At 35.5% G+C, this 21,888-nt stretch overlaps 1 protein-coding gene across 1 annotated transcript in view; it reads right to left on the bottom strand.

Moving 5' to 3' along the window:
- Positions 1-9,554: 9,554 nt before the first annotated feature.
- The window catches only part of LOC149792233 (uncharacterized), a 30,041-nt gene continuing 17,707 nt past the window's right edge, over positions 9,555-21,888 (bottom strand). The window contains exons 4-5 of the mRNA XM_089969369.1: positions 13,768-13,861; positions 9,555-10,322 (exon numbers count right to left, since the gene is read on the bottom strand). Of these exons, the coding sequence (XP_089825495.1) occupies positions 10,115-10,322; positions 13,768-13,861 (302 nt within the window). The 3' untranslated portion in view covers positions 9,555-10,114. The remainder of the gene's footprint in view (positions 10,323-13,767; positions 13,862-21,888) is intronic.

Raw genomic sequence — 21,888 nt, 5'->3', positions numbered from 1 at the left:
AGCTTGTTTTAGAATAAATGGAACCCATATACATAGTATGCTTATTTATCAGAATAGACATGGATCCCACGTACAAAAATGGCTTATTTCTCAGAATGCACATGGAGCCCTTGTTTTTCAGAATATACATTTGAGTCCATGTCCAAAGTATGACGTATTTCTCAGAATACACATGGAGCCTGTGTCTAATGTATGGCCTTGTCCGTCTGATAGATACTATAATGGTAATATTCACATGATTATTTGGGAAGGACACCACATTATTTGTGGAAATGTAAACTTGTGACTGATACCAATAATCTTATTTATTTTAAATACAGATCGAAGCCTTCATTAGATTTCAATAATAGATCCTTGTAATTAGACCGATCTAAACTGTATTTTATCAGTTTATCTTTTGATAGTCAACTTGAGACAGTCATAATAAACAATGAGATTGCTACCACTATACTCGCATCTATTTAATCCTCGATGACGACAATTAATGGTATATTTGTCAAACTGTGTCTCGCTCGTTTTAGTACGTAGGTCTAGCCAATGTAAATATTTGCATAGTGAACGTCTCCAATGTTAGATTCTCTATAATGATTCGGCAGAATAAAAACCTGATATTCAGACCAAAGTTTACAAATCTAAACCCGAGGGCATCCAGACTTTATAATCGATTTATTCTTATTTATACGGCTTTTCACGTTACGAAATAACCGTTTTAAACGTTAAGAGAAATGACCTATAACTAAGATAAAATGTTTAGACATGTTCTTTGTTTTAATGCGCATGAACTTACACCCTAATGGAATCAAATAAAACGGCGGGTGACAAGTGATGGGTGTTTAGGGTGACCTTAATGACAGATGGGACTAAATTAATTCCGGGGGTGAACTCCAATGACATACTGAACTATATGAAGCACAAGGAGTGAACGCCAAAAACAGATTGTATGTTTTCTATTTATGTTGAAATTATAACACCATAATATCCTTTCCAAATATAAAGTGCACAAATGAAAACGAAGCGTGTATCAAACGGATATTAAAATATTGTACAGTATTCTGGTATTGTATCATAAAATTCAAGATCCTATATTTGTACAGATGGAATTTAAAGCGATTCTAACAATGTTTTGCAAGCGGACAAAAGATTTAATTGCAAGCAAGCACAAATGTAACATTCTACATGTAGGGCGACCATAAATGCTGATTTTATTGCTCCAACCCGCTGAGAAGTGTAGTGAAATGACTATGAAAAACATTCGAATGCCTCGGTGTTTACGCCGTTCCTTTCTATGACGTTATTACGTATTTTGCCTTGCCAGGAAGTACTGCTACAGGTGCCATATAGAGAAAGTTATACTATGGGTATAGTAACGTAAATAACACACTAATCATCTGATCAAGCGAGAACCCAACTCAATGCAGATGTGTGCATGTACATAAATACATGTACATAAATACATGTACAAATCATAGATTATAAGAAATATAACAGGCCACGTAATTACAGTAAGAATTTAATTGTTTCGTACTCTTGTAAGTGGTTTGACTATCCAATAGTTAGCTATTAATTTCAATTAAATTTCATCATTTTAAAACCATTAATAATATGAATACATGCATATCTTTAATCACCAATGCGACAAAGAAATCGACATTAATTGCCTACCTTACATTTCTGATCTCAGTATGGTCGTCTGGCGTGGTGTCCAAGCGCTATGTAATACTTTTAGAAAAGAAAACCTGTCGTCTTTTGCTGTGCATGAGGGAGCTGTTGTATCATCAAACAGAAGCAGAAACAATAGTAACAGCAGAAATGAAATTCACTCATAAAGCAACTTAAGGCCTCTCCAATTTTAATAACACACCATTCAAACCATTTTGAGACAGACACACACGCACAGGTAGTCGAACTATTTGGTATTCCGCCATAGTTCGTTCCACATAGCATCGTAATTTTTTCCTATCTGTAACTCAGTGTATGTTCAGGTCAGCTTCATTAAATGTAGCAAACGTACCTCATTCGTTTCAAACGAAGAGTTTAAAACGAATAAGGTACTTCTAGCTACATTTAATAACTGACCTGAAAATTCAGAGTTACAGATCCGAAAATTTCGCCATGATATGTGGAACGAACTACAGTAACTAACAAAAAGACACTGCCAGAACACTGGCTCTACACATTAGTGGCCACAAAAATGCAAAATCTGAGTTGCCCCAAAGCGTGCAACAACCAGAAATGTTCTGTCAGAAATGCATTTTTCACACATTCTCAAACACCCCTAACCCGCCCCAGTCAAATCTAACATATAATGCAATTGCAAAAAAAAAAAAAACCTCGTGCACTTACCAAACAGAGTGGTTGTCATCGCTTCACTTAGTAGTCCCAAAGGTGACTTTCAGACAATTTAGAACAATGACATACACCTACACAGTGAATTTAAACGTTTTAAGTTAATGGTTGTTATGTCTTTGTATGTGATTGTAACGTCGCCCTTTTAATAAGAGTGGTGGTTGATTGGGTTTAGCTGGCGTTATATAGAGGATAACCTCCCTCGATATTATAGCCCGGCGGGAGTGAAAGTGAGCGCGGTGCCTGTCATTTTAATCCATTTACCGAAAAGCACGCGTACGCGAGTATAAAATTGCACGTGTGTCTCCGTTGTTCGCTTAGACGACACTCGTAGTGCCTTAACAGCGCTTTCTTGAGAGCGTCGTAATCATCTACTTCAGTCAGTGCCATATTATGATGTTCATCCTTGGTAGCTCCTTGCAGAAATGCAGAGATATTAATGGCCCACTGGTCTTTGGGTATATGATGGATTAAAGCTAACGTTTCAAACTGAGTTAAAAAGTTATCGATGATTTCGTCTCTGTCGTTAAACATCGGCATTGTTATCTGGATGATGCGTATATCCTCTGATCCTTTGCTTGTGGGTCCTGAATGTTCATTCAGTCCTTCAACCATCCTAGATTCCGCTTCGATCCTTAGTCTCTCCATGGCTAACGTATGTTCTCTCTCTCCCTGGCTCTTTCTTCGGTCTGCAATCTGGCTAACTCGATTCTTTCTCTCCCCTCGGCTTGTCTGATTCTTTCTCTTTCCTCTGCTTGTCTATTCTTTTCTGCCGCCTGTTGTTCTCTGTATTCACTGAGACTCCGCTCTGCAAATTCCGCTAATTGGGTATATTCAAAACCTAATTCATCTCTACCAAGAGATTTAAACTCTTTGACCATCTGCCTGTCAGTTGCCATTCTAGTATAATCGACTGTATCACCAGCCAATTTAGTTATCTTAAGTATCTACTAACTCTTACTGCCTTACAAGAAACAGCTTCCTTAAGAATACGTACCCGTATTCTAATCCAATAAAGTCTTAACTTACGGACTTAATTAAATTACTCTAATGCAACCTAGCAGCGTTTGGCAGTACAAAATTCTGAATTTCTAAATTCAGCTTGCTCGCACCAACAATGTGCAATTGCTCCCTCGGGACTTCCTTAATTATCTCTTCTAGGAACAGTAACTAAAGACAATATTTCTTTTTGAATTACTTTAATTCAGACATCAACCACGCTATCACAGCAATTCTAGTACGGAATCTTAATTTCGTACAATGTCATAACATACATTTAAGAAAAATCAATGACATGCACTAAGTACAAAATGTGAAAACCCAGGAGGTGTTATATACAGAAGAATCCGAAGACATCTGTTACAAACAAAAGAGACATCACCAGAAATATATGATACATATGAAGATACTAGCAAGGAGGTCACTGAACTGAATGACAAGACGCCATTAGTCATCAATGAGCCAAACCAGACGGGAGAGATTCGATCAAGGAGTGAACGTCTAATAAAAAACACTTGCAAGAAACAGAGATTTTGTTACATGGACTCGACATGACGCAGAAAAGTCAATGATGGATTGATGGAAAGAAAAATATCTCAGGAGCAAAACAAGCCATATAGTATGGATGTGTGCCTTTAAGACGGAAATAGCAGAAGGAAATCTAGGGTCATGGGTGGAACGAAGTATTTGGAAGTTCCGTACCTACTCTGTTATATATTATGATAGAGAGGGTCCTATGTCAGAATGGATCATGGGGGTAATCTAAGGTATTTTTGTCACTCAGTATGATATTTTTCCTTATGATTATTTATTTTTTGTTTTGTCTCAACATCAAGCTCGCGTCGAGCACCTGTGGACCAAACCATGTTTTGTGTTATTTAGCAAAATATAACAAATAATATTTCAACTTAACCCGATTTCAGCATTCTCGGCTGTCATCGCTTTCCAACCAACTTAAATGTAGGCAAACGAAACTTGAAAACATGTCCATTCCTTTTGTGAGAATTTGAATTTATTGGAGAAAAGACAGCAGGGTAAGTAAAAGTATAACAAAAACATTATAACATTACTTTGTAGAAAAGCGGCGTTATTGGTTGCCAGTTATGTGTGATATTTCTGAAAATTTGACTGGTTACACTGTTAGTCGTCATCAAAACACGCTACACAGCGCCGTTAGTTAGGCTGTAAGACCCATCACTCCCCAGAACTAAAATATCGAGTGATGTGTCTTACGTTGTAGGAATACCTTTCAACCGTGATGATATTGATGTTGGGGTTAGGGACTGATTTCACGTATTCATTACATGCTGCACAAATCGATGTATATTTTATATACTTACCGGTATTTTTCGCGGATGTAAGGCTTCCTTCGGCTGAAGGGTTCTTTTTGCGATATGTACAGCATATTTCCGAATCAAATCGTATGTTTGACAACTTACAAATCCAAGCAAAATAACACAACTCTAAATAGCGTTGACATTTCTAAGTTTCGTGGTCACCATACTGCAAAGAACAACCAATCCGACGCGACTTCCGCTCGTTTGCTTATTCGAAACTTTCGGTATATTTGGTCATATGACTCGGCTGTTTTGCTAGAAGGAGCCATAGTATCATGGACGAAGTGATTGAGGGTGTTCTCGCCGATTTGGGCTATAACGTGAGATTAAAAGTGGAACAACAAGAAGCATTGTCAAAATGAGTTGGGGGAAAGCATGTTATTGCTTTTGTACCGACCGGCTTCGGGAAAAGCCCGATATATACTTTTTTTTCCCCATCATCAAGAGCAATGTAACGTGAATTTAAGAAATGTTGATAAAATTATATTGCTCTTTATCGATGTAGGAGTTATTTGTATGAGAGAATACTGATAAGAAAAATATGATAACTGATTCGGCGAGTTGTGATGATGAAGATGAGGAGGAGGAGGACAATACTAATACTAATAATAAGATAACGTCGCCCTCGAAGTAAGAGAGGTGGTTAACTGGATTGGCTGGCGTTATATAGGGGACGACCTCCCTCGATTATATGCCCGGTGGGAGTGGATAGATAGAATAGCAACAGAGAACTGAGCAAGACTATTGGGAAGAAATAACGCAATACGAGCCCCCATTAGACAAGAAAAATAATATTTAATCATTAACAATTAATAGCGGCAACTCCAACTTACCATACGTTCTGTCCACAGAATTTAATAGCAATGGCTAAATTGGATTTATTTCATCATAATAACGAACGGTGAAAAGAGCGCAATGTCCATGACTTATTGCATCACATTCCTCTCGTGACCCATGTATTCTCTCTAGTCTTCCTATTCTGAACGCTTCCTCTCTTTCTGGACTTCCCAGCTTTTTTTATTCTGAATACGTCATCTCTGTCCGGACCTCCATCATCGGACTGTCCTATCTCTTCCAGAAAGATTAATGCTGGTCTCTTTCAGAAAATGTGCGTCCTAGCACTACAATCTGTCTTTCTTACAAGACAGCCACCTGGTCCCCTTTTCTTGTTTAGCGAGGAAAACACTATTCTTTTTAGGCTTCCTTGGCGTCAAACTTCTCTCTCAGGAATTTTCGGAAAAGGAATTTCGACCAAGGGCGTCACTTTAAATTCACTTCACTTCCAAAGTGTACGCCTCGATTTACTCTGATCAATCGTACGCAGTGGTTCCTAAATGTGTTCCCAAGACAATCATTTCTTTCGTCAGATTATGGATAGCCTACAATCTCTAGACTACATTTTATTTATCAACTTCACTTTAAAAAAGATAATTTGACATGGGTTCCTATCAGATGGTTATGACATTTTTAAACGGTATTTACCAGTCATACACAATTGGGCTTTCAAAACAATGTTTACCATTCATACAAAATAAGGCTTTTAAAAACCGTATTTACAATTCATTCACAGTAGGTCTTTTAAAAACAGTATTTACAATTCATTCACAGTAGGTCTTTTAAAAACAGTATTTACAATTCATTCACAGAAGGTCTTTTAAAAACCGTATTTACAATTCATTCACAGTAGGTCTTTTAAAAACAATATTTACCGTTCATACGCAGTAAGTCTTTTAAAAACAGTATTTACCATTCATGCACAGTAGGGATTTTTAAAACCGTATTTACCATCTATATACAGTGGGGCTTTTAAAACCGTATTTACCATTCATACACGGTGGGGCTTTTAAAACAGTATTTATAGGTTACTGTATTTGTATGGGAAAATATGAACTAGTTTTGGGATGGAATACTGCACGAAATTGTGAGTGCAGTATATCCTTCCGACAAAACGAGTTCATATTTTCCCATACAAATGAAGTAACCTTTTAATTATATGCTCATTTTTTTATTCTACCTAAGGTTTAATTATATAAACAAAATACACTACAAGAAACAACGTAAATGAATGAATGCCGTATTCCAAACTAAATACACAAGCGCAGATTTGTCATTACACAATGACATCATTATTAATGCGCACATAACTCCGCCCAGATAAATTTGAACTTAGTCGCGCGCTCGATATAACTTTCGAAAGAAAATGGCGTGTCTAGTTAAAATTGAAATTTGCAGTCATATTGTGAATGAATGCGCATTGCAACAACTTTTCCATTTGATCTGGAATGAATATATTTTGGCATTTTGTTTCGATTCGACGAAAGTTTGTAATTTTGGACTGGATTCATCTGTGCAAATTATACATGAAATGCATCGGACTGAAGTGGCGCGGGAGAAGCGTGTTTACGTCTGCAAATGTGTTTCTGTCATTGAATGTTTGAGATCATAACGTGGGAAAAATATGAAGTCTTTCAATTACAATTATCAAAAAGACGCTATGGAATTTAATGCTTATTTCATTTTGAGTGCAGTAAGGAGGATGCAGTTGCACTTATCATCGAAATTACAGCACACTTTCGAAATGTGTGTAACGGGGGCAATTCTTTACAAAATCTAAATAGGGTTTTCTTCGCTTGATGGGAAGGGGGGGGGCTGATGCACATCAGCGAAGTTAGTGGACTCACGGACGGAATGAAGCTATGAAATAGTCCCCACTTATTTCATTTATTCTAACCCAGGTTCGTTTCTAATAAAAGGGTATTCGGTGATATAATTTAGTTATCGGAGAGAAAGAGAGGGAAAGTAAGACAGAAAGTTCTAAAAGTTGAACGACAGAGAGAAGAGAAAGAAAGATAGCTCATTTTATTAAAGTGAAGTTATTACTTACTGAAATCAAGAAGCAAAGATGAAATTCAATGAAAAGTAAATAATTAGTTAAACAAGCAGCTACAAATTAAGGATGTGTTTTAGGTGGATGGAGACTAAATTTGGGAAGGAAATTAGAAAAGTATGAAATAATTTGATAAATTATGTAATTAATGGGGCCAAGCTTAATTTCTTACCATCTTGTACGCCCAAAACAAACCAGACGATCGTATCGTCTCGATATAGTAACTCTCTAACCACACAGGACTGGTCTAACGCCAAGCAATCGCGACTGTACTACCTTCAACAACCGCAAACAGCGATTTCGCCCGACCCGACGCTGGACCGGTCAAAAAGCATATATAAAATGAAATGTATACACGCGCCGCCACCGGACTATCCGACATGCGCAGAGAGTGGACGCGTGCGCTGACCGGTAAAAATGGTCTGACATAAACAGAGCTCAAGTAAAAACTTCATGTAGAAAAGAAGGGGGGGGTAACTTTAAATTTCAGCGTAAATAAGTTCGAAATTAGCCAAATCGTATATTAAAAAACTACTTCAAGTAAATTACACACTAAATTTCCATCCACCATCACATGTGTAATCCAGAGTGAAAACCTATGACATAGCCCATGTAATTCGGATTTGCAGAATTAAGAAAAAACATTTTGAGGAAATTCAGGATGTAAAACTGTAAGTATATTTTATTTTGCCATTCTTATCACCAGATAAAGAAGACAGTATATGCCTTGTCACTTGTATGTTATTTGTAGGGACCTATAATCTTCCGTCTTTTATATAATGTAGCTAGCCTAAATCCGTAACAACGCGGAATGTGCCAAAACAGCTTGGGTTTTTTTTTGCAGTCCACGAAACATGTTTTAGTTATTCAGAAACAAATTTTAACAACCACAACGTAAAGAGCCTCTTACGCGAGTGTATATGATTTGTTTACAAATCAAAAGTGCGTCTGCGTCATTGTTTGTTTACAATAGAAAGTAGTTCCTTTATTCACGTGAATGCTATATGTGTATTGTGGCGCGCGTTCAGTATCGGGGAATATGTAACGATTCTGACAATGTAAAGTTAACGGGGAAAAAAATGAGCATTTAATAATTACCATTCATGCACAGTAAGGGTTTTACCATTCATACACAGTAGGGCTTTATAAAACCGTATTTACCATTCATACACAGTAAGGCTTTTTAAAAACAGTATTTACCATTCATACACGGTTGGGCTTTTAAAACAGTATTTACCATTCATACACAGTAAGGCTTTTTAAAAACAGTATTTACCATTCATACACAGTAAGGCTTTTTAAAAACAGTATTTACCATTCATACACAGTAAGGCTTTTAAAATAATATTTATCATTCATACGCAGTAGGGCTTTTAAGAAAAAAGTATTTACCGTTCATGCACAAAATGAATTTTTAAAACGGTATTTACCATTTATAAACGGTGTTACTTTTAAAACAATATTTACCATTCATACACAGTAAGCCTGTCAAAAACAGTATTTACCATTGTATGCACAGTAGGTCTCTTAAAAAGAGTATTTACCATTCATACACAGTAAGGCTTTTAAAAACCATTCATACACAGTTAGGCTTTCTAAAAATGCCCGTCCTTGTGTTTAGTCATGTGCGTTGTTTGTTTTGTTTTTTCCTTTCATTTATGAAAACGTTTTCTAACAATGCAAATTATTTGAAATTAATAAATATATGACAAATTTCACTAATGCTAAGTAATTTTATAGAATATGTATAATCAATTGCACTTGCAACGATAAACTTTACAAATCGACTATTCGGTTTGGACATAAAAATGATTACAAAATACAGGGTCCATCTTTATCAAAACATGAAGGTTCGGGCACTGGTTTTCGCAATTTTTTAATTGCACAAATTATAGGAAACCAAACAAATCAGTAGAATTAAAACATTATGATTATTTTGTTTTACTGTTTATTGAAACAAAGGCCAGATTCCAGCACAGGCACAGACATTTAGATGTACTGTCATACAAGAATAATGAAAAAGAGATAACCACAGATTTGGGTGGATGCACACTAGTTCATGAATAGTCAAACAAAGCTAACCACAGATCAGGGCGGATGCATAGTAGTTCATGAATAGTCAAACAAAGCTAACCACATATCAGGGTGGATGCACACTAGTTCATGAATAGTCAAACAACGCTAACCACAGATCTGGGTGGATGCGCACTAGTTCATGAATAGTCAAAGCTAACTTTGTCAGCTCATTAGTAGATAAGTTTCGTTCGTTTTTCAAGAAAAGAAGATATCATTTTAAAAACTTTGTTCCTTTATCGAAAAGGAAAATTTGGCGAAAATTAATTGAAACGTGATCCAATTATAACAACCTAAATTTGTGTATGCTATACAGGAAACAAAACTATCCAGATACATTATAAGCAAGATACTTAATGGAAGGCGCGTAAAGAAATTATGATGACGTTGATGTCAACGGTCTGTCCAAACGGTCATTAACGATATCATTGTGCATGGAATAAAAACGTGTTATAAATAGTTCATAGAGACGCTAAAATGCAGTGGTTTTTGCCTCTATTTGCAGCCTCTGGACATCTCTTTCTATTTTTCTTGTGTAGAATATATTTGACTGGCGACTTCCGCTGAAATCTGTGACCGGCGTCGCTGTCCAGTTTGAGTGTTCCGACTCTCCAAGTTCGCTATCTTCATCCTTTGGAGACTGACCATTCTTGCTTTTATCGTTCTTCTTTCTCTTTCCTCTAAAAGTTCAAGAACGTCATTAAGCTAAAGTTTACACTGAAACGCAGTCAAAATCCATATTTTTCTTGCTCAAAAATAATGTGGTGGGAATGAAGTTGAAGAAAAACGATATAGCTAGTGTTACGGTTCTATGGTCATAGGCTAAGTAACAGAACGAAGCAAAGCCAAACAAGTTTTGCAAAACGTTACAAAAAATTTAATTATCAATGTTATAAATGAAAATATGAGAAGATCTTACAGAACTATGAAGCGATTTCAACATGATCATGACAAAGTTCTATTAAAGTCCGAAAGAGTGAAAAGTTCCATATAAATTTCAGAATCAGAATTGTAGTAGTCCGCCAAGAGTCGTGACATTGTCAAAATGGTGCTGTTCAGAACTCCTTTGACTAATTCAAAATAGTTCCAAACAAAAATATTACTGTTCACAATCTTAGCACTTTCTATTACCATTGAACAGACCAATCTTTTTTTCTCTCTCCAATAATATCTAAGTGCAACATAAAACACGTTCACATACTTGGTGTCACATCAACCAAAAGCATACGAAATAATAATGAGTCCAAAATAAGAATTAAATTTGATTGCTCAGTTCTCTCCTTATATACGCCTAAATATTAATGAATTAAGTCCAAGCTGTCCGTGGTCAACGTAATAAATATTAATGAAGTTAGCCTTATCTGACATGTGGTCAACATAATAAATACTAATGTTGTTGTTGTTGTAGGGTTTAACGCCATTTTTCAGCACAAGATAGGCTATACATGGCGGCCAGTATAAATGGTGGAGGAAGAACCCGGGAAACCCCCCAAAAAAACCACCGACCCACGAGAAGCCACTGGCAAGCTTTCTCACATAACCATATTAGCCGAATCCAGACTCGAACTAAACAAAATACTAATGTATTAAGTCAAAGTTGTCCGTGGTCAATATAATAAATATTAATGAATTTATCCTAATATGCCCTGTGGTCAACATAATAAATACTAATGTATTAAGTCTAATATGTATGTGGTCAACATAATAAATATTAATGAATTAAGCATAAGCTGTCTGTATTCAAAATAATAAACATTAATGAATTAAGCCTAATCTATCTATGGTCAACATAATAAAAATTAATGAATTAATTCATATCTGTCATTTGGTCGACATAATCAGTATTAACGAATTAAGCCTAAGCTGTGTGTGGTCAACATAATAATTATTAATGAATTAGGTTGTATCTGTCATTTAGTCGTCATAACAAACATTAATGAATTTAATCTAATCTGTCTATGGTCAACATAATAATTATTAATGAATTAAGTTTTATCTGTCATTTAGTCGACATAATAAACATTAATGAATTAAGTCTAATCTGTCTATGGTCAACATAATAATTATTAATGAATTAAGTTTTATCTGTCATTTAGTCGACATAATAAACATTAATGAATTAAGTCTAATCTGTCTGTGGTCAACATAATAAATATTAATGAATTAAGCCTTATCTGTCATTTGGTCGACATAATCAACATTAATGAATTAAGCCTAATCTGTCTGTGGTCGGTATAACAAACATTACTGAATTAAGTCTAATCTGTCATGTGGTCAACATAATAAATATTAATGAATTATACGTATTATGTCATGTGATCATCATAATAAATATTAAGCAAAAAAAATAATAAAAAAAAATACCCAACTTTTACCCTTCTGGTCATGCGCAAGCAAAACAGCCAATGGAAAATGATGTTTCTAATACAACTAGGCATTAGTCTCATGGAAAATCTGTTGAAAGCCGATGTATTACTATGTATTCAGAAATAGCCCCCACCCCCACACCGCAAATGTCTTTCCTACGCACATTTCAGGCGAAAACGACCAAAACCTCTGGGGCAGAATGAGTTAATAGTACAAGAAATAAAGATGATAAAATATTACAATAATGGTATTGAAAAATCACCATATGCGTCTCAGGTCTGCTGCCTAGCTTTGTACTGCTCCTCAGATCATGCATTCAAGAGCAGCTGTGCCTTTATAAGTAATGATTTATTCTTGACAAATAGGACAGGGCCTATAACATTTAGACACTTTCAATGTTATACTGCCATTTCTTCTGCAATACGTAACAATTAACTTACAAATTATTTTCTTTTCAGAACTGTAAAGAAAAGTAAGGATGTAAATGCAATTCATTTTAAGTTCATTTATTTATTTTGTGAACCAGATAGGATGGTATCTGTTTACAACTGCATATAATTCAAACGTGTTCATTTTAATCGAAGATCTGCCACTACGTATTTGGCCATGACACATCTTTGTACATTTGTCTATAATACCACTCGCAAATTCTTACGATTTTGGTTGATTTTGACGTTCATGAATCATTTAATTTAAACATGCATATATATATATATATATATATATATATATATATATATATATATATATATATATATATATATATATATATATATATATATATATAAGAAAACATATCGAAATCGTCAATAACGGGGAGAGGCGAATTAAATTAGTCGCAGATGACGCATTTGCTAAAATGAAAATATTTATGAAAATCTTGTCAGCATCAAATGCAGAAAAAACAACGCTTAAACTTGATAAACCAATTTTTACATCGAAGAAGCTGCTCATGACGGACACCACTCGCTCGCGTACGAAAATCAAAATCGAAAGTTTTTATCAGGATATTTTCAACCACCGAAAACTCTTTGACCTCAATAATTATAATACATTGCCAGTTTTACTGCGCTGAAGACAAAAGGTCATCGTAAAGTTCAAAGATGAAACAACTAATGGAAAACGTAACACGGAAATCATCGGGCTTGGAAATAAAATGTACATCCTAACCCTCGATGGCGGACACGTTAAGAAAAAAGCCAAAGGAATAAAAAAAATCCTTTATTGATAGGTGGCAATGTTCTATCATTATTAAAAGCACTAAACTGAAACCTAAAATATTACTCGATGAAATCATTTCTGTCTCAATTACATCACAGCTCTACTGTTCTGATCAACATGTCCGCCATCAAGGGTTAGGATGTACATTTTTATTTCCAAGCCCGATGATTTCCGTGTTACGTTTCTTCGATGTAAAAATTGGTTTATCAAGTTTAAGCGTTGTGCTCATTCAACCATATAAGAACTTGTTCAGAAGGGGAAAAAACACCTTTGCATAAGGACTCTGTAAAACCGCCTCGTAAACCATAACTCTCAAAAGTGAACCAGAACTGTCATCGATCAAAACCATTAAAATGCAAGTCAGAACTCCAGTAGATCAATGTTAGCGTCGATGCTTAAGTTTGTAAAAAGGTTCTCTTTTATTAATAAAAACACTTGTATGTATGTATGTATGTATGCATGTGTGTATGTGTGTATGTGTATGTATGTATGTACGTATGTATGTATGTATGTATGTATGTATGTATGTCTACCTACATGAGACATTGGACTAGTCTTGGAACAATACAGGCCACAAATATGATGAAGATTGTCACACCGACGAGAAGCAACCACCATGGGTAGGAACCATCTGAAATAGATGCACAATATTTTCGTTTGAAATTCCCTTTGCCAATTTTCTTTATTAATTTCTGAAAGAACCGATTCACCAAAAATGTATCTCTCCCACATGAAGGTATGCACTCATGTGCGTATACATACATACATACATACATACATGCACGATACGTGCAATATTTAATTGCATCCGTCCTTCTAAGCGAATACGTAAGTAGTTATGGGGGCTATTCTGAACACAGGGAGACCTATCTAGTGTAAATGGGAATTCACATTACGGCCTTTCGTATTTAATGTCTAGGAGACTGGAGAAAATATGATTTCAGAGTTATAAATGTACATAGGAATAATATAAGAGGGGCAGTGGTAATTTTTACAGTAGACTATAAAATGATATCCCCTGTTGTCCCAAAACATTGTCTTTGGTCTTAGCTCCAAAAAGGTATTATGGGGACAACGGTAACGCTAATGTTAAAACTGTCTATTTTTAGAATGATGGGACTATCTGGGAACAAGGGAAATGTAATGTTAAAAGCAATATCTATGTTACTGACACACAACACATAGCTTTTGACCAACAATTCAACATAATGAACAAAAGGCCATTCAATGGACCTGCACCCGTACTACTAAATAATACACATTTTTTACTGACCAACACCAACTTACATATTGACGATGCACCCACCATTCCGGTGACCAATATCAATACTTACTAACTAATGAAAATGGTTAGTGTGCTTAAACACATGCACACAAACATAGCTATATGCTATCATACATAAGGGTAGGAGTGCTCACACAGTTACTAGAACACACAATACAGAACAGTGGAGAAGGGGTTTAAGTTATGAAAGAAAAAGACTTATACACACAAGACATTTATATTTTGGCTCTATCACAAGTCCAAAGTATCGAGATTTCAGAATGAATTCCAGGTCTTGAATGCGCTGATGTATGAATAGTCTTGACTATGATGATATACCAGTAGTAATTATGTATCACACAGAATCCAGAACGTCTTTGAATGAATTAACAATAACCCAAGAATAGTGATTTAGTCCAAAATATCACTGATCACTTTGTAATTCCAATGAATAGTTTAAATTAAAAAAATGATCTCACATTAAATCTGAACACAACTAAAAGTAAGTCTACAAAGACTGATATTAAAATTCTTTGGAAACTATATTTGTTTCATCTAAAGAAAATAGGTCAAAATGATGAAAAAAAAACACATTTTGTTATGAATATTTTCTGTAGAAACAGAGTTGAGACGAACCAGCAAGTCCCAGTTTATGAATTTAGTGAATATGCTACTCTGACTCAAAATGTGTTGTATTTTAGAATAGATAATCCGCTGGAATCAGATTATTCTATGATGTGGCCATTGAGAAAATAAACGGTTGGTCAGTGGGTTCCTGGTCGATGATAGTCGTCTGTGTTGATGTGGCAAACTGGAACGTCTTAAGGCTTCCGATGAGAAAGTTCATCTTCTTCATATACAAATGGATTTCAGGAATCTGTATTAAAAACTGTTTGATGGGAGTTAATGAAATTGCCAGATATTTATCTTCACTGGTAATTATAAGCAATGATTTCACACTTGCGGTTTACTTTAGAAAGACCTGTCAAGTAGGTCCGTAGGTCTGTGAACGAATGGTTCTCTACTCTTTTAGAAGAGGGCATCGATTTGTTTTGTCTCAAAGAAGGTAAATGGGGGTAGAACATTGTCCTTTAAGTGTTTATACCACTCTTTTAAAATCGTCTCTTCTGGGATAATTGACCATCCTTATTCCATATATCCTTCCAGCTTTTCTTTTTAAGCAAGTGGCGAGAAATATTGTTCAGGCCCACCTGACATAATAATAATAATAATAATAATAATAATAATAATGCCCGTTATGTGTCGATGATGATATAATTGTTTAATAGTTTTCTCTTTTTCTTCTCCACTTAGATTTAATGTCTGTGACAACTAACGTTGGTGTGGGTTGTTTTTTTGTTGGTTTTTTTTTTTAATTTTTTTTTATTTTGCTTTTTCTTTCTGTTCGTTTTTATTTGTCTAGCCTATGATCACTTCCTCTGATTCCTAATTTCGAGGATATTATCAATTTCTGCACACATCATCAATTTCAGCTTTTACACGGGCCACTATAAGCAGATACGCAATTAGCTGGCTTGATTGAATTGAATTAAAATGTTCCTAATCGCTGAAATGGTCTGGTCAAATCGACACAAACGGAATTCTCCTCCATAATCATCATACCGAACTATGTGGGTACTGTTGTTCTCCAAATATCGTGTGTTGCATCGTATAGAGTCAAATATGATCTCAAGTAATTTTCTGTCGAACCCGTTAGGTTCAAACGGTCTGTAAAAAACGTTTGTCAGTCTCGGGTGACTTCTAACTTAAACACGTTAAAGTTTTGGAATTCAAATGTGTTTTAATCGAGAGTTTCATTGACAGGACTATTGCTGGCAAATGAAACATAATGAACGTTTAGGCAATAGACTCCGGAAGACATAATCGAAGTTGGAGAGGACTCCAGAGATATTGGTAAAGAGTTTGACTTCCACTCGTAGTAGAAGGTAAATGGCTGGAGATCTGAAAAGAGCGTGACTGACTTAGTTTCCAACTTAAGGTAAGACTTTCAATCAGGGTTCTTCGAAGTTAGCTTTTGAGTTCATTATCATTTCCCATCAAAGTACTACTGTCTCATAAATAAATCCTCACCATTCTGCACAAACTTGTCTTGCAACCACATATCCAGTAGCAAGCGATCCATATTTTATCAACTACATTATTGTCTGCTTTTTAATGGCGGTCATTAAACCCATCATTGTGAGAATCATCTCCTTCTGTCAACCCTGTGTCGTGGAAGGTATCCATGGTATCCGGTTTTAAGACCGCTAAAACTGGATTAACGTTGCCCACATTAAAAACTTAAATTTTCAGGAACAAGTAACTGTTATTCACATATATTTCTTATTTAGTTTGTCCTTTGATTTTAAACTCGATATTTACTGAGGTGATCCAAGATGACACAGGATGAAATTCTACCCATTGGAATTCTGGCATCGTCATCGTCTACAGTGGCAAGGTAAACATAACGAATTTTGTTTCGGATTATTAGCAAGAATGCTGGTGAATCGTCAAACATCCAAATCTCAGACAGTTCTTCGTTACTTTTTCTGGTCGTGTCAATGAGGTTTAAAGGGTTTTCAAAATTTCCTTCTGCCTTGACCTGAAGTGAATTTATAGGGATGTCTCAAGACCAAAGAGTGATTGTCCACATTTTATCGTGCCTTCAATAAGACCTGTTTTGGACTTTGTTGCACAATGAGTATATTATGAAGAGATAAGTTTCCTGCATCAAGGCAGCAGTTGTTGAAGCATGTAATCCTTTAAATACCATAGGTTTTAAAATGAATGCAGCGAACGAAAGGCCAATTTCAAATATACCCAAATTCATCACCTCGTTCTACTAGGTACAAAAGAGACATCCATCACAATTCAGTCGAGAATTAATTTTGAAAAATAAGTTTATGGTGACTTTTCTTTTAGAAAAAAGATTTTGTCCATCATATCATGTTATCCTAACACAGTGTAAAACTGTTCATGGAATTGCTAGTTGAGTATTTCTAAGACGAAAGTGGATTGATCTGCCATGATATCCAAGAGCTGAATGTTTAAGGATTTCTACCGAGACACTGCTCATATTGCTTTGTGGCCTAATTGCATAGATTCGGATCACTGGGTGGTGAAACAACATAATTATTTGTTGAGGGATGTCTCCCAAAACGTGACGCTAAAATAATGTAAATAAAATTTGATTACTTACAGTTTGATCAAAGTTCCAAATCTCTGCTCCAATGACACATTACGCTACAACAGTCTCACAGAAACAAAACTGATTTTATTTTTAGCACACGTTCTTCACGAGATACCCTCTATTGCATTTGTTTTTGTCGTTCTTGGAATGATGAACTAAGAGAAAGAAATGCAATGTTTAGTGGCATGTTGTTGGGCTCTACTTCATTTTAGAGTCGTCACCATGTAAACCAAGAATCGATTGTTGGTGGATATCATTTCCAACGGACTTCTTAGATATTGGCCAGGTCGGCATCTTTCCTTGTGACTTCTTGAAATTAGGGCAAGTAACAAAACTTCTGTTAACGATTCTCATTTTGTATTTTACATATCAAAGACAAGTGGGTCATGTCCAAGTATTTGTTATGTGACATGAAACAATTCTATCGTCAGTTTTGAAAATTAGCCTTTGTCAAAAGAGTGCTTTGTTTTTCCAATGCGATCCCAATTTTCTGTTTCAAACCTAATTATATTTGCATTCTCCAATATTCAATCAAGCACGGTCACCTCGTTTTGAGCCGTTACTTCTTTTGGATAGCATCCGATGCTACAATGGTGCCATTGATTGTAATCTTTGACCACACGCGATATATTTGAACGTTTGTGGATAAGAAAATATTTTTCCACTTACATTCTTTCAACATTCTCTTAAAACGTTCCAAAACACTAGCTTACTTTTCACGATTTTCAACTGAGAAATAATTAATATGTTGTTTATTCAATTATTTTTGAAAAGCTTGTATTAGAAATTCAGCACCTATATATTTATGCCATAGCTGAAGGTGTCGACTTTGTTTTAAGCTGATTGTTAAAGATTGTATTAAAGATTGTATTAATTCTGAACTTAACAAAACAAAATCCATGTTAATTCTGAAAACAAATCAGTGATACAAATCAAACATTTATAACTTCGATTTTTTAATGATAAATTAATAATATCGGAATATAAATTATATATATCGGCTAAATCAGATTATCATTGATGATTGATTCCTGTTATTGTAGTTTTATTACTTTAAAATTTTTGTCCAATGACTTTGTGTAATGTGTAAGTCCACTATTCTTGCAAATCATTGTCGTACCTATTTCGAATATAGGCCTTTGAGTTCGGATTTATTTGCACCATATAAATGTTTTAATCCCTCTGATGGCACCTGCTTGGGTAGGATTATAGTAAAAGCTAGATAAACGTGTAACCATGCTGTTGCTGATTCACATCTAACACAAAATCTGTAACCTAAAGAAAATTAGTCAGGATTTTAGATTTTCCGGATCCTGAAGCTACATGGAGTTCGACTGACTCTGGCAGGAGGGGTAAAAAGCAACAATAAAAAGGAGATTAAAATATAGGACATATTTAATCAATGCTTCCTCATATGAAAGTAAAATTATATTATTCACCAGTTTACAGATGCAGTATTACGTGCAGAAATATACCTGTAATTACAACTATAGTGGGTGTGTCTCGATTATTTAAACAATATCATAAATTACTAAGACTCATCCTGTTTGTTATCAGTATAATGTGAGCACATTATGTTGTTTGAAATAAGAAGTTGTAATTTCTAAATCAAAATTTGTATTCCACATTTCACCTCTAGAAATTCGTCTGCTTATGAGAACTTGTACTTTGTATTCTTGGTTCCAAATTATACATTACAATTTCATGCATGACGTTTCCTTTTCAAATCTTTTAGTATATTACCTCTCTCGTTTTCTAATTCAATAAATCACTCTTTCAAATCTTTGCTCTGCGGCTAAATATTTACAAGTCCCTATCTACCTTTCCTCTATCTTTTTTACCCTCCGCCCCCAACTTTAAACAACGAGGCTGATTATATACAAGTTTGGCACTTGTAAGCATTCTGGTAAACAAAGAATGGATTGGTGGGTATTTCAATCGATCGGTCATTACAAATTGGACATGCTAATGGAACGGGACCTCACGGCTGTGATACACACAAAACTCCGTGCCTCAGTTCCTCTAAGTTCACATAATATTTGAAGATATTATCAGTCACGACAAACCTACCCTAAAATATGAATGTCAACTTCGAATGTTTGTGCAGGTAAATTAATTTAAAAATCTTGTATTGTTGTACAAAATACGCGAACGAGTAACGAGCATTTCGATGTACGCGGGGACATCTCTAAATGGATGTGCTCTACCACAACAGCATGTTGTGAATAAAATCAACTGATTGGAAGATACACAAAATAGAGGCATATCAATATAATCAACAAACTACCGATGCACTTTCGTTCGTGTGATATTTTTTTCAGTTCTTAATATATTGGACTAGCAATAGGAATATATGATGGTGATGCTTGTGTGCTCAGTCCTTTTTTAACTTTCTTCATTTGCTAAGTTTTGTCTTCTGCTGGCAAAGGCGTTGACATCAGCTTTGTGGTCAAACCAGTTCTTGAATTAGGTGTCAACTTAGATGTTGTAGCAGGTGCGATGTGAAAGTTTTAAATGTATTCTAATTCGATTTTTTCTTCCATCCCCGCGTTCATATATGTCTTCGTCCTGGAACCACCGTGTTTTTATTTATTTGCCCTTCTTGACATTCTTGAAATTTTTCAGAGTAGGTTTAGCCTTCCTGACTTAAGTTTTCTGGTGAAGCATTTGAAGACATTGAAATAATTGTCCGCAGTATGATTGTTCTATTTACGACAAGTATGTTCGATTTATCAACGACAGTAATTCTTGTTAACAGTGTGCCATATTGTTGTTCCATCCACCATTTGTAAACAACACAATGTTCGTCCTTCCATAAAACCCCAGAGTACAGGTGTGAAGTTCTTCCAGAAAGGCGTTTCTGTTTTATATTTAACTCAATACTTCCTCTAAAAGTGATGCAGAAATCGAACCTAAAAAGGAAGCAGAAACATTTTATGAACGGACCTACCAGCAATGGAAGATGTCTAACTCATTGAAAGTGCACTTTTTTGACTGACTGGAATTTTCTCTTTCACGATTTGGCAACGAAAGTTACGATGTCTTCTTTAATGGTTGTTTATGTATCTTGTTCAAAGGAATCGTTCCTTTCCAGACGTTCAGACAGCATTTATACATCGTATCGATTATTTCGTTAGATGTTTTAAGTAGTCTGCTGTCACATCGGGGCATTTTACTTAGTATTGACGAGGCAATCGAATGCTTAGCTAAACTGGAAGAAATAGTCTGTCTTTCTTTTATGGAGGTCATATTTTAAAGTCGATGATGTGAGAACGCACCTTGGGAAGAAATCTTGTTCCAGGAGGTGAAGGAAAGTTTGTCCATCACTTCTTTTGTACTCGAGGTCCTCTCCATTGATCGTGGGGATTTGTGAAAGAGCTCGTGACATGGAGAGTCTTATCAATTGTTTGCACAAATGCTCTCTTTCCGACTATGTTACAGTCATTTTGTAGCATTCTAACACCATTGTGTTTTCGTTTATATGTGTATTGTATGCAATTGTTCTTTGCTTTAAACTTTATTCTATACAAAGTTTCCGTAAATGCTTCTCCGCAGTTCCAAGGTAACCAAACTTCTTCTCGTCTAAGCTATCCATGATGATAATAATCTGGTCCGACCAAAAACAGATAGGGACAGAATGAAACCCGTCTTTCATGTACAAGGAACGCTGTAACTCTATGCTCCCATTCGTAAAGTTTCATACTACCAACTACAACGAAACAATACAGGTGGTCTCTTTGTTACAAGTAGACAAAAATCCTGATGTAGCGACAGATTTGGGAGTGTGTCCTTCCAAATGTTTAGGCCATCTCACTGCAATCGACTAGCAATATGGAAAAGCCAGGCAAAGCCATGGGAAACATGTATACATGTATCCTTCATGGAGTTGCGATTCTCAATGAACTTGCATAAACAGTGGTCTGCGAGTTCATGGATGATATACATGCATGGGCACATAACCGACATCATTCTTTATTACGGTATTTTTCACCGTGATATAGTCCACCATTGGCAAAAAGCTATATACACTTTTGAAGATGTTCGATGGTCCACGTTCCTAAATGTTCGTCTTCGATATAAGAGTGATACCCTTCAAGATAACGGATGTGCATGCAACAAAATAAAGGACTTTGACTAAACATTGAATACATTTTCAACGGACATTGGCCGTCACACACAAAGCAACAATGAAATGTCGAACACG

Source organism: Sinohyriopsis cumingii, chromosome 9, assembly GCF_028554795.1.
Source record: "Sinohyriopsis cumingii isolate HCF-2022 chromosome 9, ASM2855479v2, whole genome shotgun sequence".
Taxonomy (NCBI): domain Eukaryota; kingdom Metazoa; phylum Mollusca; class Bivalvia; order Unionida; family Unionidae; genus Sinohyriopsis; species Sinohyriopsis cumingii.
Note: the sequence above shows the minus strand (reverse complement) of the source record. Positions and strands in the feature narration are given on the sequence as shown.